The sequence below is a fragment of the Sitodiplosis mosellana genome, unplaced genomic scaffold (assembly GCF_009176505.1).
Source record: "Sitodiplosis mosellana isolate CC-2019 unplaced genomic scaffold, AAFC_SMos_1.0 Smas_scaffold_3161, whole genome shotgun sequence".
Lineage (NCBI taxonomy): Eukaryota > Metazoa > Arthropoda > Insecta > Diptera > Cecidomyiidae > Sitodiplosis > Sitodiplosis mosellana.
The window spans coordinates 3,887-19,036 of NW_022598403.1; the positions used below are offsets into that span (position 1 = coordinate 3,887).

At 33.5% G+C, this 15,150-nt stretch overlaps 4 protein-coding genes and 1 long non-coding RNA gene across 25 annotated transcripts in view; 2 read left to right on the forward strand and 3 right to left on the reverse strand.

Moving 5' to 3' along the window:
- The first annotated feature begins 247 nt into the window (after positions 1–247).
- LOC129571714 (uncharacterized) lies at positions 248–2,048 on the forward strand. Its single transcript, XR_008688331.1, has 2 exons — positions 248–690; positions 784–2,048. It is a non-coding gene; the product is annotated as an uncharacterized LOC129571714 (long non-coding RNA).
- Positions 1,891–5,136, reverse strand: LOC129571711 (biorientation of chromosomes in cell division protein 1-like 1). The gene is made up of 5 exons (XM_055451525.1): positions 4,801–5,136; positions 4,397–4,583; positions 2,722–4,334; positions 2,195–2,647; positions 1,891–2,140 (listed from the first exon to the last, which is right to left on the reverse strand). Exons 1-5 carry the CDS (start codon positions 4,862–4,864, stop codon positions 2,037–2,039), a joined length of 2,421 nt encoding a protein of 806 aa, XP_055307500.1. The 5' UTR covers positions 4,865–5,136; the 3' UTR covers positions 1,891–2,036.
- A 14-nt stretch (positions 5,137–5,150) lies between these two features.
- LOC129571713 (cleavage and polyadenylation specificity factor subunit 5) lies at positions 5,151–6,312 on the reverse strand. 2 transcript variants are annotated; one of them, XM_055451542.1, is made up of 4 exons: positions 6,127–6,312; positions 5,734–6,081; positions 5,522–5,659; positions 5,151–5,456 (listed from the first exon to the last, which is right to left on the reverse strand). In XM_055451542.1, the coding sequence occupies exons 2-4, from the start codon at positions 6,050–6,052 to the stop codon at positions 5,206–5,208; spliced, it is 708 nt and encodes a 235-aa protein (XP_055307517.1). In that variant the 5' UTR covers positions 6,053–6,081; positions 6,127–6,312; the 3' UTR covers positions 5,151–5,205. The 2 variants fall into 2 exon arrangements, with proteins under 2 accessions (XP_055307517.1, XP_055307516.1); XM_055451541.1 differs by having other exon boundaries at positions 5,734–6,061; positions 6,127–6,298.
- Positions 6,313–6,515: 203 nt separating this feature from the next.
- LOC129571712 (mitoferrin) lies at positions 6,516–11,571 on the reverse strand. Of its 20 annotated transcripts, none has more exons than XR_008688325.1 (10): positions 11,405–11,571; positions 11,143–11,330; positions 10,769–10,916; positions 10,651–10,706; positions 8,992–9,080; positions 8,773–8,900; positions 8,091–8,326; positions 7,807–7,974; positions 6,970–7,515; positions 6,516–6,899 (listed from the first exon to the last, which is right to left on the reverse strand). XR_008688325.1 is itself a non-coding variant. In XM_055451536.1 (10 exons), exons 3-9 carry the CDS (start codon positions 10,827–10,829, stop codon positions 7,063–7,065), a joined length of 1,191 nt encoding a protein of 396 aa, XP_055307511.1. In that variant the 5' UTR covers positions 10,830–10,916; positions 11,143–11,330; positions 11,405–11,548; the 3' UTR covers positions 6,516–6,899; positions 7,042–7,062. The 20 variants fall into 20 exon arrangements, 13 of the variants coding, with proteins under 13 accessions (XP_055307511.1, XP_055307514.1, XP_055307512.1 ...); XR_008688329.1 differs by having other exon boundaries at positions 11,139–11,330; positions 11,405–11,548; XR_008688330.1 differs by having other exon boundaries at positions 11,089–11,330; positions 11,405–11,527.
- A 141-nt stretch (positions 11,572–11,712) lies between these two features.
- The window catches only part of LOC129571710 (kinesin-like protein Klp98A), a 29,760-nt gene continuing 26,322 nt past the window's right edge, over positions 11,713–15,150 (forward strand). The window contains exons 1-2 of the mRNA XM_055451524.1: positions 11,713–12,085; positions 12,163–12,187. Coding sequence (XP_055307499.1) covers positions 12,064–12,085; positions 12,163–12,187 — 47 coding nt within the window. The 5' untranslated portion in view covers positions 11,713–12,063. The remainder of the gene's footprint in view (positions 12,086–12,162; positions 12,188–15,150) is intronic.

Here is a 15,150-nt window from a genome sequence, read left to right on the forward strand (position 1 = left end):
TGGCTATATTGGAAAACTTCAAAGCGATGTAGCAAAAAATAATTGCTCACATGGACTAAAACGGAGAGTAGTGTGGAGCTAGTCTATCGAAGCTCTAATCTATGGCATATGTGATTTCGCTCAAAGACCGTAACCAATAGTGATGTATCCTTGTTAGTGTTCTTGGGGGGGATTTTTGTATTTCTTCATATTTTTGTATTTTTTTGGGAAATTCTTGGCTTTTATTGGGATGATTTTTGTATTTTTTGGGTGGGTTTTAGTTTTATCCGTGGAGAATTTCTGTAATTGAATCCTTTGGATTAGCTGGATCTGACCTGGTCCAATGTGTTCTGGAAGTTAAGTCCTCCAGTGTGCCAAATCGCAATATTCATTCCGAATTCCGCTCGGAACAGCCTCAAATTTGAGGTGGCAAATCTGAAAGGAAATATGAACGCCGAAACATAACGCGAAGTATACGAGTCAGCAGCTCAGCAACTGACGTCAGTTATTGCTGCTGATTTCAGCTCATAAGTAAGCTGATTGCAGACTTCAAAAGGCTTGGCAATTGTTTTGTTCGATTAGTCGATGAGTAAATGACACCGAAACACTGTGCCAGATGCTTCGAACAGCTTCTGATATGGACGAATAGCAAACAATACGAGAGTCATTTAGACATTTGAATAAAAAAAACAGTGTTTTTTTCTTGAAGAAGTATGAATGTCGATTGCTTCGTTGTGTGAACGCCATTAATTGATACAGAATTGTTTCCATTTTAATTTAAAATGAACCATTCCTCTTTTTCAGGTTATGTAATACACCCCAATGTATATAGAATGTGTGAAACACAATTACCAGCAGAACGATTTAAATTCCACATTGATGACTTCATCGTTAAAATTAAACATTATACATGTTCACAATGATGATCACATTGATAAGATATAATTGTTGTGTTATGATTTGAGGCTTAACGGGCATTACCAAATCGTTAAAACTGTAAACAAATCACACTATTTATGAAAGAATCACAGTTATATATGTCATCCGGTTTAACATGTTAATCAATCAATGAGTTGCATTTGGATACATGACTTCAATGGAGACAAAAGTTTACATTTATTGGGAAAAACGAACCAGAGAAATTATATTCCATAAATTATATTGCTTGTATTGGTGTAACATATGAATTCTTTTATACACGAATGAAGGCGTGTTCCGTTCACCATTTGACTTTTGATTTCATTTCGTTCGTTCGTTCACACACATTTATACATACACATAAACACAGTCGATTGTAGTGTCACAGTCGCTAACACAAATTTGCATATATATATATATATAATATTTTCTTCATATCCTTTCAACACCACATACAATTGAATTATTTTTTCAAAAGGAATAATCGATACTTTGTTTATTAAAATAAACGGTATTTTAAACAGATAAGCCAGTATTACACTTACCCATTTTGTTTGTGACACAAATTATGATTATGTTTTTAATGAATACTTCTGTCTACACAATCAATATCTTCATTCCAAATAAGGTGCATAAAGCTAAATGCATGAAATTTAAAATAGTTTCAATGATTCTATTTTTCAAATTTTTGTTTCACACTTTTTCTTTAATGATCGGAAGCCCGATGTTTCTATTCAATTTTTTCTTTGCAATCGTTTCTCACTGTAAGTAGATTTTGTTTAATATTTGTATGAATATACAATTTTGCAGAAAAAAAAATCACTGGAAATTACAATTGTTCATGGCCGCTAACTAATGTTGAAAGAAAACAAAATGAATATACACAGAAACTCGAAAGTTCATATAATAGACTAGCAGATGATGTAATATGTAGCTAGACTAGAGTAGAGTACTAAATAAAGTACACAGTGAGAATAAGAAGCTGTCAGTGTATTTATATGTGTGTGAGTTTATATGTTTTATTTTGCGCATGTATTTGACATGACAAATACATCGGAATAGGCCATCACATCAGTTGCTTGAAAAAATTAATTGTTTTTTTTTTAAATCTATAGATTCATATATCTTTATAATGAAAGTTAGTTGTCAAATCCACGACGACGACGTGAAATGCCACCCAGTAATGGTCTCGGTTTGAATAAATCGTCATTGGAATACCTTTTTTTACTGGATACTTGATCATCTAAAATTAGAGAGATTAATAAAAAACAATCATGAAATAAGTTACACTATATACCTATATGTGGTGAGCCTTCTTGCTTAATGCTGCATTCTCGCAATTTTTTTGATGGTCGTGCGTCTACCGTATCATTATCAATGGACTTGGATGTCTTGGACATTATTGTCGAACATGCATTGACCAGATGTGTGACAGAAATGCCTGCTGTTTCTACTTCACTTGCTGCGAATCCGACAAAATTTACATCTCCATCATCATCATCCTCATCATATTTATTTTTTTTCAATGAGTTTATTTCATCCACTTGTTTCAATGTTGTCATATTAGTTGTATGAGGTGATATAGGATCTATTATCTTCTTGCTAATTGGACTCGAAATGATTGGACCAGACATATTTCTGCCCATCCTATTTTCTACACACACAAATTCCACTTCAATACCTTGAGTATCATCGAGCATATTTGAGGCGTTAGTTCGGATATACTGTTTTGCCAATACAGTCGCTTTCTCTATATCAAATAATTGAATACAAGTCTGAACATATTTTTGTATTGACGTATAAATAATTTGAAAGGAAACTTACCAAGTTTTTTCTGATTGCAACGTTCAATTTGTTTTCGAATTTTCGTTAACCGCTTTGCTTCAGCAATATTTGCAGCTACTTTGGGCTTCATAATTTTCTGCTCAAATGTTTGCTTAATAGATGACAAAACAGGGTCGTCTCGGTTTTCTCCAATGAAAGAAGTTAAATCGAGTTCATTTCCAGTCAATATTTGATCAATAACAACAGGCTGCGAGTTTGGAATAATCACCTGCTCCCTGTACGTATCTTCTGAAGATGAATACTGTGAGGTTACATGTTCAGACTCTTTTGAAGATATATTATTTGTTCGATTATTGGTTGTGGACTGTTCATTGATATTGCTTTCATTGTGGCTAGATGAACCACATCCGTCATTGGAATCTTTTGAACGAGAACGTTGTCGTGAAGTAGGCCCCTTATGAGTAGAGTGATCGTCTTTCCTTGAAGATCGTTCTCTATTTGAATCCTTTTTTCTGTGTGAACTGGTAGGGAAAGGTACATTCTGCCTGGATTGATCTGCATGTGAATCGGCCTTACATTTTGAATCAACACTCTCGTTGGAGTCAAGTTTGTGGCTGTACATTTTTTGTTCCATTTCAAGATCCTCCATTTTTGCATCATTTCCCACATTGTCTATGCACTTTTTATCATCGTAGAACTTTCCCTCGAAACTCGTGATCAATACTTTTTTTTCTGAATTGAATGTATCAATAGACAAATTGTCTGTGTCTATAACTAAGCTATTGCTTGACGAAGAGTTTTCGTTGAATTTCTGCATCTGAGCTTCTTCACTTATTCCGTATGGGCAAATGTTCTGAGAACTTTCATGGTATGTCTCAAGAACTGAATCAGTCTCTCCATCACCAGTTCGAGTATTATATGTTACAATTGACAACCGACTAGTACTAGATACTTGGGATAAAACAGAGTCTTGACTAGTGTTGAGGTCACTTGTGTTTGAAATTATGTTTTCTGACAACGGTAATTTTTCAGCGGAGTCTATTGTTATTTCTGGTGCCATACGGTTTTCATCAGTTATTTTTCTGCTCGGATTACCATTATCGTCCTTTGTATCAATTACATTATTTTCACTCCGTTCCCTCAAATTACTGTATGAACTATTATTTGAATCATTTGAGGTTAAACCACTGATCGAAGAGAGATTTGATTTCACTTCATCTATATTAGCGCTAGTGAAACCATTACTTTGACCATTGTCAACATCATCATCATCATCATTATTACTTTTATCATTAGTAGCATCATCATCAGATATATCCATGTCGTCATTCGATTCCAAGAAAGACGGTTCTATCGGCTCAAACGCAGGTGATTCTAAATCTTCATTTTTTCCATCACATTCTTCGGGCGTCTGGTATCTTACGGGAATTGATAGGGACTTGTCTGAATCTGGACTAACTTGTTCCAGCTCGTAAATGGGCAATAGTGCGTCTGTTTCGATTTCTAATTTCAAATTCATATTCATTGAAGGTTTTTCGATGCCTAACAGCTTATAAGCCACATCTTCAATTTTCGGGACGAAATTTGTATTAAGTTTTGGATTAACAACCTGGTCTACAATTCTTCCGATGCCCGCTTCAAAGAAACTTTTCCTGTGAATGTAACAAATCGCATTATTCTTTTTCCAAAAATAATTTGAAATTCTAATATTTACTCTGCAATTAATTTTCTTAGTTTTTCACGCAATTGGTTTTTATTTGTTTGCGAGTCCCACTTTTGTTCATCCAAAAACAAACTCACGGAGGATTCAACACGATGTTGAAGATTCTGATATGCAGGTTTAGTGTCAACATCTGCCAAGCACTCACGACGGAACTGGTCGAACAATCCTTCTGATTTCACTAAAATTTAGAACAATTAAAATATATACAAACGTACTAAATATCATTAGAAAAAGTAAATAAACATAACTTCAATTGATTAGTTTGTTTTGGTATGGAATTTTTAAAAAAACATTCAAGGCGGGATAAACAGAGTTTGTTTTCAGTATCTCCAAATCCGTATATGTGGAAGATATTTTCACGAAATTTTAACTAGTTTGAAATATACATTATTTACCTTTACAGACGATTTCATCGATAAGACCAGAATCTAGATTGCTAGCCTGTTTAAAATCTTCCATATCTAATGTTTCCTCAATAAATTGATATTATTATGTATATTCCAGTGATTAAATCTGAAGGTTTGATTATGTCAAAATTATACTGCGATTTCCAACCAGTCCGCCTGTGGCGTTGTGATGGTTTTGTGGACAAAACTATTTTTATAAACCAACATAAATTTGTTTGCGAAGTGATTTTTCTACTACTAAAGAACCATCTCTGTTGAAAATCAGAAAGCTTAAATAGCACGCATGTAGTAGTAGAACGTAGTATTTGGTATATTAAAAGTTATACAATACAAAATTATTGACGTTTGGTAGAACACACATTTTATTCGAAATATTATGAATATTATTCAGGATTAATTATGATAAATAAAGTTGAAGCGACATAGTGCTTGAGGTAAGGATGCGATAATTGGCCCGTATCCCAAGGAATTGTCGTACAGCTCGAATAAGGGTGCCGCTACCAACTTGTAGTTTTTGGGCACAGCGAATGGTGCTTTCTCATGCAATTGTACCAAAAACATTTGTTTATGCTCTTTTGGATTGGTAATGTGTGGCAACATGTAGGGATATTGTGAGGGTTCGAAATTCGGTCGCCACCAGTTACCTATTGAGATGTAAAAGATGATTTCTTAGCAATTTTTCAAACATATGAATTTCAATTTTAGCTACCGATAATATCTTCAACAATCCATTCTTGCTTGATACCATCTTTTCGTCCAAACGTTTCAGATAGCAAACGCTTCAAGCCTTCCACTTCATCCTCACCCGGATTCAGCTCACCACCCGGTAGTTTGAAAAATGTTGTTCCTAATTTAAATCATCGCAATATTGTCAGCGAAATTTAACCCTATCTAGACAAATCGTTGTAAATGAATATTTACCCAATTGCAACAAGAGTACGTGGGGCAAACCGTGCTCATGTACCAGTAGGACTCCTTCCACTGAACGACGCATACCTATTTTATCGAATTCATCACGCATCCGCTGGAAACGTGCTGGTACGCTGGGGTCCTTCTCGAACAGCGGTTCCTTCGTACCGAATGTATAATTGGTCAGCGGATACAAATTTATGGTTCGATTTATTGTAATTGATGAGTTCGTGTTGATTGGTTTTTGCGCTGTGCTAACATTATTGTTGATAGCATTATTAGTTGCACCACGCGGCCATCCACTACCGGCTTTGTTCTGGCCTGTCTCCATTTTGTTATGCTTAAAAATCAATAAATTTACTATTGAAATGAAATAAAATTATTTAAATTGCTTTGAGTTCTTACTCAATTTGCGATTGGACGCTTTTGGTATCTTTCTTCAAAATGCCTGAAGCTATTTCGGTTGTCGGATGAAAAAGTGTTTTATGAGGCAATTTATGCAGATAATATAGTATTCAATTTCCGAATAGGTATTATAAAAACAAAGCGTTTGTTATTGTATGTCAAAATAGTTTGATGTGTTTTCCGCTAGAGTGTTTCATGTACGTACATACATAAATTCTACTACGTCATTTTCGAACTTTATTATTCATCTTTTCGTTAATATGATTTTGATAGATAAATAAAAAAAATTAAATTTTTCATCATAACTTAACTTTTAAATTCTTAACATGGCAAATTACATTTGACGTCTTTAAACTCTCACATTTCTGTGAATTAGAAAAAAAAATTGATTTGTATTCCATTTATTTATTTTTTGTCCAACAAAAATTCTTTAAAATGAAAATGCCCAACGAATAAAGCAAAATTTCCTTTCATTTTTATAAAATGTATTTCAACACAGCCCAAGGGTTTATCTTTTTTATTTAGACAAAAGTCTCTGCAAGCACCCAGTACAAATATATTTCAACGATTTTTTTTGTTTCTAGGGGCTAATTGCTTGTTTTTGCTTTAAATTCACATCCGCCAATATTATTTGTTATAGGTTTACTGTATTCAACTAAAAGGTTGGCCTCATTCTTGATGTTGCATTAGATATGGACATATCCTTGTATTTGTGCTCTAATGAGGCGTCTCCATGAAAACTTAAACCAATTTTTTAAATTTCATACCAATAGCTGAAAAGGGAAGAAATTATAAATTGACTGATTTCACTTTTATAAATAATAATCTTGCATAAAGGCATACAAATATATTAAAGTATGAATTTGTTTTTTTTTTTCTTCATAAATGTAAGCCACAATCCACGCTTGGACTAACAGTTGTTAACGAATACTGCATTCATCGGCTGCATCCACGAATACTTGCATCGTAGACTCGTTCATTCATGTTAATAGCCGTATAGACTCCGACACCAGATATTGAAGGCAATTCTCGTGAGGTTCCGGGTATGTACTGCGATCCCGCTATATTCAAATCAGATGCTGTACTGTGGTGTAGTGTCGTGCTATCTGTAATGATGTCAGTTGTAATAACAGGTGGCTTAGGTATTACATATCGAATATTCGTTGAATGATCATCGGGTGTTTTTTCTAATGATTTAGATTGAAAGCTGGCACTTGAACTGGAATTGCTAGAAGACACCGAAGATCTATAATGATCGTTGCTTTTGTTTGAAAGTATAAATTTGAAGAATTCATATGTTGACCAGCATATAGCAGTTGCTGGCATTGAATACAACACACGTGCTCCTAAGCCTTTGAAGAAACCAATTGGGCCTGCCACAGTGTATATCTGCACGATACAAAAAAATAATACTAGTTTAGGTAACCTAAGAAACCAATTTTACATTTTGAAAATTAATAGATCTAATCTCGAGTGTGTCTTTTTTGCAAACCAAAATCATATATGATTTCTTTGAAAAGTTGCAGAAATCGACATAATTTTGTTTAAATGATTTGAACATTTCAGATAGCACTGAATATTAGCAATTTTATTTTTTGAAGTCAGTCTCCAAAAGACTCATCTTATTGTCTTATTTTCTACACTACTAACCTACTTCGAATATTTGTGAACTGATTTTACCTGTATGATAGCTTCTTTCATTCCACGTGTTACCCCAGCGCCGGTTTCCTGAGTATTCAATAAAGTTTTTACAACATCTAAGGGCGTTGTAAATGCTGATGCTATCGCGCCAGCTGCACCACCGGCCACTACATGTACACCTGGATTGTACTTGCGGTCCTTGTTCAGCTAATAGAGGTTTTCAATACATTAAAAATTGTTAGTAATGATAGAATCTTCATAGTTCTGATTATAGAACTATTAACATCTCTATCAACATATTTATTAACATCTATGTTAAGTACCTTGTTTTGAAAGAGTTCGTAGGTTGTAAAATGGATAGTTTGATGTGGTAAATTCATACAAAGTTGAGTTATATATGATCTGTAAAAGGCCTTAAAGCCCTCAGTCCGGTAAACACAAGCCGCACATTGCAATACAGTCTTGTACGGTGAATTGTACATTTGTAATCGTTGTTTTATCACTTCGGTTGGATTTGAAATTGCATCGTGAATCAATGTTGCAGTTACACCAGAAACGACTGCAATAATAACCAAACGCCATGGTTTTTGATAACTTTAGTAGGAATTTTTTTTTTTCACTTTTTCATTTTATTTGTTCATTTTACGTCGCCAAGTGAATATGGCTGAATATCAAAGTTTTTACAGAAAAAATGAATGCAAAAGTGAGTCTCGGAAAACGCAACTCTCACAAAACGCAATTGTCCAGAAAAAGCAACCGAATTTGACGATCTTGAGACTTTTTTCCGGGGGTATTGGTTGAAAAAAAAAATTTCTCGGTTTCAAATTTTTGGAATTAAAGAATCACCCAGGAATGCTAAAAACAAGTTTGTTTGAATTATTCCAGAAAATGCAACATTTCGGAAATTGCAACTACCTCATATACATTTTAATTGATTTTCCCGAGAATCTACTGTATAACCGAAACACTGAACTTGTATTTAAAAATTTTATGGAATCAACTTACCATAGTTTACGTGGTCGTACTGTGGAAATACACTTGACATTACATTCTTAGAATGTTCATACGTTGCAAAATAGAAGGCATGTGCAGGTCCAGCGCCAGCTACAACGGCTGTGACACCACGGAACGGCCTGAATTTTTTTAAATCGATATTGGTTAATGTATTATAACTGTTAATGATGGTTTGTTGCATCATACTAATTTGATTTTATATTATGATACCTTAAAATTCCTTCCGATTTTATCATGTGGCTAAACGTACTGACTAGAGTTTGGTTTGATGCGGTAGGCAGAAGACTTTGCATGCGTGTCTGTAAATGAAATACTAAGCTTTGAAAAAAAAACTATAAAAATTCAACAAAAATTGGGCAGCTGGAGTCAATTAGCTTATTTTCAATCAAGTTAAGGAGGGCAATGAATGATTTTGCACTAGCCATATGCATCTTGGGATCATATCAGGATCGACAAGATTTTGAATTAGCTAAGCGCAGCGCGAAATTTTTGAGTTTGATCATTAAGAATATTGAAAATGATTATAATTTGGATTTTTAAACTGCGCCAATTTTATGGGAGGGATGTTTTTTGAACTGCCCAAAATCAATTTTGGAACTGCCCAAAATGGGCAAAAATACCGCTTATTTTACTCCCTGCTTTCAACCATTCATTAAAATTCAGTTCAGACAATAATTCTTAAACGAAAAGAGCCGGATTTTTAACGAGGCGAGAACTGATAGTTATTGTTATTATTAATCATTGTAAGCAAATACTAATTGATGTAACAGTCTTGCACTCTTTTCCGGCCACATTCTATTATAATATATTCAGCCAGAGCTTGGCTTAGATAAAATAAAAATAAAAATAAAAAAAATAACAGAAACTCAAATATATTTCATACAAATCCTGCCAGGCTGGAAGCTACAAATTTACCACCCTATCAGTTCATACTTTATCTAGTAAATGTACTCAATGTCTATTGCGCAAACCAATTATTTGAATTCAGCTCATGGAACGAATCATGTCAACTTATTTTCAAATCGGATCTGTGGATATCGCGGGCAATTCGCCGATTAATACCCAAGAAAGATTGTACAAAATTAGGGTAACAGGTCGGTAGCTCCGAAAAGTAGAATAACTTTGCAATTTTTTTCAAAAATTTACTCTAGGTTAAATTTCGAGAGTGAGATAAAATCAACAAAAACTGCTTCTTTAAGATCCTTCTTCGGGCATAGAGAAGTTCAACGGTACACATATCAACAGAACCATGAATTGAAAGTGGCTGAACACAGATGAATAATTAATTTTATAGACATGGTGCAAATTCTTGGTGTAATTTGCCTCAATGTTAGTTCATATGATAGCCGTCGAGACGTTCAAATCGTTCAAAAGAATTTCACTGGTAAATAAAAATTGGGCACTTTTGAGAATAATATAAAAAATCGACCCTTTCAAGAAGTTTTTCTCTCAGTTCAACTACATTCTTCATACATTCGCTTTTTTTCTCATCGTATTTTCTTGTGAATTTGGATAATTGTAATTTGTCAGTAGTTGTACAAATTGTACACTTATCTTTATCTACCATAATGAAATAACAATAATGGCTTGCAATCTATTCTATGATAATAAATTCATCCATTTTTTTCAAGTAGAAAATAAATATTTCTTAATAAGTTTTCATGATAAGTTGAATTGATTTATTTTTCTATTCTTTTCTTATAATTCTTACTAAAGAATTTTTGCTTTTGATCATCGATTCAATAAAACACCCGGAAGATTATACTAGATCCCAATGAGCTTAAAGAGCAGATACAGTGAATTTCACAACATATTTCTTTTAGAATTGGGATAGTTTTTAAGTTTAAAAAAATCGTATTCACTAAATACCTTGATGGAGTCCACTGGATACATGACACAATGTTCCAAAATGCCTGCCGCTCCACCTAGAAGGTTAAAAAATGTTATCCGTGTTATTTTCAATGGTAATAATAATAAAAACACTAACCAGCAATCATGTTGTGAAGGTGTGAAGGTGTAGGCAATTGTTCATAATCATCGAAATTCATATTCTGCTATAACAACGATTGATCTTGACGAATAATTTTTTTTGTAGTTGTATCTAATTACCGGATTTGTTTGGGAAATTCGTCTTTCTAGAATGGCATTCAATTTTATACATTCAAATGAGAAAAAGTGTAAGGGTAAGTTGTTCAACTTATACAAAAGATATCATTTGCTTTACAATGTGAGCTACAAATGGAATAGGTCTTAAATCCCCACAAATAAAATTTATAAATATATATATATATCATTGCTAAGTATTACATAAATTTTGATTTGACACGGGTATGCTACGGACATTTTTCGTATCATACCTACCAACAATGATTGTAACACTTTTAGACAAAATATGTGATTCTTGCAATCAATTGTGTTTTTGAAACATTAAAAATGGGACAATCTGTATGGTATCTGATATACTAAAATTTTGGATCAAAAATTGTTCACCAAATATGACGATTTTTGTTTGTAATATGTCTGGATCTTATATTCTGAAACGTCTAAAACTAATACGAAACAATACAATTTTAAGCCGTGTTAATTGTAAGGAAAATGAATGTTTATTAGAATATCACTTTACTATTTTTTTTCTTTTTCCTCGTTTGAAACACTTATTTAATCACAATGTGCGATCGAATGGTTGCACGTTCGCGTAATGATAATTTTTCGCCTCTTTCTCGTTTCTGTCAAAAAATGTGATTCTACGTATTTAAGAATGATATCGAATCTGTCAGTACCTGCTTCATATGCACGTATTTTTCACATTTTGATGTTTGGCGCGTGTTTGTGTTTGTATGTCGGCAAAGTATATGCATATGAGGAGTATGTTTCTTATTTGAACTCTTGAAAAAGAACGTACCCCTAATAACACAACTGTCAAATTATTTTGTGGTTTGTATTTAAAGAAGGAAAATTTAATTATTCAAAGAATCTGTATTCGTATTTTATTCTTCCCGTTCAGTTTAATATTTTTCCGATCAAAAAATGCGATTATATTTGAAACATAAAATTTTATTGAAGTCGCAATAAAAATAAATCATCTGGCGAGATTGAATTGAAACTTTAGCTCCATACTATATTAAAACAATTAATATGAAATTTATTATTTGTAACAAATAAAACTAATACAGAAGCTGGGAATATTAATTTATACATCTGTTATAGATGAAAAGCATTTAGATATGATTATTTGAAACAATATTCTATATTAGTTGTTACGATCAGAAATCCTAAGGAAGAATGGCATCACTCAAAGTTGCAGGTGGATATTTGTGATCAAATTTTGGAAAATAAATAGTTTTTGGTTATTTCAAATTATATATTTTCTTTCTCAATTAGTTCGTGTTCGACCATTTAACAACAGGTATGTAATAGTCATCGACATTGTTTATGTGCATTTAACTAGGCCTCTCATTCCCAATTCGTCATGATTTCCGATCAGTGCAGTCAATGAACAACCAGATCGATCGCGTGCTATTTTTTTCATTTATTTTTCAAAAACGGTCGAAATGGTTTAAAAAAGTTTTCAACTGATTATCTATAGGAGAAATTGGCATTTTTATTCTTCAAGGTGTCCATTCATTGTATTGCCTCCTTTGCACCAAGTGTGTTTTGCAGATAAAAAAAAGTGTTTTAGTATTTAGTATTTCATCAACACCGCCGAAAGCTGGCTTGATATTTTAGTTTTTTCAGGAAAATGACTCCAAGAGTAATGAAAAACCTGATCTTTTCGTGTTTATACTGTTTGGGGTAATACATAAATAGTTTCAATTTAATATTTAATCTCGACTAGTGTTAAAATTTTATCTATGAACTGATACAAAAATTTTAAATCTGAACATGGAAATGAATGTAGGTTGCCGCATGTCAACGGTCCAATATAGACTATCTGAAGCGTTGAACATCGTCAATCAATTTATCAAAGAGGTGATAATTTGAAGAGAAGTTTTACGTCCTATCTAAAAAATAAGTCCCTGTTGGCAGTTTTGAATCTACAATTCATGTCGAGACCGAAAGATGTTAACAAGCGCATACTGAACCGGATTATAGCAAAAATGAGAATTATTCTGGAGATGAACCATTGCTGAAGGATCTGTGTGCTATTTTTCCAACTATCAACATTACTGAGGAGTTGGTTATGGATACGATAAATAGCCTTCCAAACAACATAGTATCAGGACCTGATGGAATGCCAAATATTTTTGTCAAAAATGTACTGCAGCACTATTGAAGCCAATAACACACATGCTTAAGAAATCATTAGACACTGGATTTGTTCCTGAAATTTGGAAAAGTTCATTCGTGAGACCGGTGCACAAAAGCGGTGTTAACGCCAAAGTTGAAAACTATCGTGGCGTAGCCTTGCAGTGTGTAATACCGAAGTTGCTTGATTCCATCGTTGCCAAACACCTTAATTACCACATGGACAATATTATTGATGACAGTCAACATGGATTTATGAAATCTACAACTACAAATTTGACTGAATTTACATCGTGTACAATTTTAGGCATGAAAAACCAAATACAAACTCATGCAATTTACTTGGATATTGCGAAGGCATTTGATTCGGTCAACGTTGATTTCCTTATCAGCAAATTTGTAGATCAAGTCATATTTGTATGGTCGCCAACAGATTGTCAAACTGAATAATGACGTGTCAAGCCTCATTGAAGTTACATCGGGAACTGGACAAGGATACCCGATTGTTGCTACATTGTTTCTGTTATTCATCATTGATTTGCCAAAACACGTAAACGTCTCGATTCTTCGGTCGTTTGCTGATGACACACGCCTGTGGAAGCACATCAGACATTATGATGACTGTCTGGAATTACATGTAAGAGAATGAAGAAGCTTTAGCTTCCTTCTGTATTTTTTGCTTGCAAGCTGACCTGAAAAGGCTTGTCGAATACTTTAACCTGAACAAGCTAAAACTAAATGTATCCAAGACCAAACTTGCATCATTTCATCGCGGCATCCTGGAATTTGACTTCGAATATTCCATTGGCAACGATAAAATTGATCGGACCCACGTGATAAGGATCTAGGAGTAGCACTTGACCATAAATTGAATTTTAATGCACACATTGAATACATTACAGCCAGAGCGAAATCACGTTTAGCATGAATTAAACGGTTTGGATATGAATTTGATCATAGAAATTGTTTTCCACATTTGTATTGCCGATTGTGGAATATGCTTCCCAAATTTGGAATCCATACATCGCTGAAAAAATTGCACGAGTTGAATCGATCCAGAAGCAATTTTTATTGTTTGCACTACGTAAAATAAAATAGCCACAAAGAATCAGGAAACCACCGTACGAATGCCGACTGCTTGAATTCAGTGTTTGGTTGAGATAACATCCTAAGATGAGATACCAGATAAGATAGATAAGATCTAGGATAAGATATTATCTTTTATCTTATCTAGATGAAAATTTCATTTTGCGGATTCATCTTATCTTTATCTATTCTTCACAAACATGTGTTTTAAGATTGCTGAGCATCTCAGCATTTCGTAAGGCACGGATATATCCGAGCATATCGAAGACGCATACAGTGGCGTGCGTTGCTACGTGCAGCTGAAACGACTCGACCGGAATGTGTATGTTGCTGCTGCGTGCAGCCACATCAACTGAACACACTTCGGTCGAGTCGTTGCAGCTGCACGTAGCAACACACGCCACTGTACTATACAGTATGCGTCGTCGATATGCTCGGATATATCCATGCCTTACGAAATGCTGAGATGCTCAGCAATCTTAAAACACATGTTTGATTCTTCATATTTTTCCAATTATCTATTGTCAAATTTTAGATAAATTTTAAGATAAATGAAGGCTCCATAAGTAGAACAGGTGTAGGTGTTATACGTCATCGAAATACATTTTGAGCGAAATAAATTTTATAACGTCGCGACAAGAGACTCAGGTTTCCTAACATTGTTATCATTACCGATGCATCACAATAGCTATTCCAAGTTTGAACCTATCAATTATATGCTGAGTACATACAATGAATATTATAAATACTTTGTTCCTATCAAACCACCTAATCTACCTAATGAATGTAATATTACTCCAGTTCCAGTTTGTGATACTTATTTAATTGATTTTACGACAAGTGAAAAACTGAATATTTTAAGAGAAACAGAATTTGGAGAGAGTAAAGTTAATTAGAATGATATTATCACATTGTAAATAATGTAAATATAAATATTATTATATTTATACTAAATAAACCACCTCTGGCGAAGAAACGCTGTATGGTGCAGAATAATAATAATAATAATAATAATAATAATAATAATAATAATAATAA

Coding starts and splice junctions, on each gene's coding strand:
- LOC129571711 (XM_055451525.1), bottom strand. CDS start 4,864: ATGGAAGATTTTAAACAGGCTAGCAATCTAGATTCTGGTCTTATCGAT. Junction 2,648..2,721: donor TTGCAATCAGAAAAAACTTG/GTAAGTTTCCTT, acceptor TATTTGATATAG/AGAAAGCGACTGTATTGGCA. Junction 2,141..2,194: donor AGAAGGCTCACCACATATAG/GTATATAGTGTA, acceptor CTCTAATTTTAG/ATGATCAAGTATCCAGTAAA.
- LOC129571713 (XM_055451542.1), bottom strand. CDS start 6,052: ATGGAGACAGGCCAGAACAAAGCCGGTAGTGGATGGCCGCGTGGTGCA. Junction 5,660..5,733: donor CGTACTCTTGTTGCAATTGG/GTAAATATTCAT, acceptor GATTTAAATTAG/GAACAACATTTTTCAAACTA. Junction 5,457..5,521: donor GATTGTTGAAGATATTATCG/GTAGCTAAAATT, acceptor ACATCTCAATAG/GTAACTGGTGGCGACCGAAT.
- LOC129571712 (XM_055451526.1), bottom strand. CDS start 10,829: ATGAATTTCGATGATTATGAACAATTGCCTACACCTTCACACCTTCAC. Junction 10,707..10,768: donor CCTTCACAACATGATTGCTG/GTTAGTGTTTTT, acceptor TTAACCTTCTAG/GTGGAGCGGCAGGCATTTTG. Junction 8,901..8,991: donor AAATCGGAAGGAATTTTAAG/GTATCATAATAT, acceptor AAAAAAATTCAG/GCCGTTCCGTGGTGTCACAG.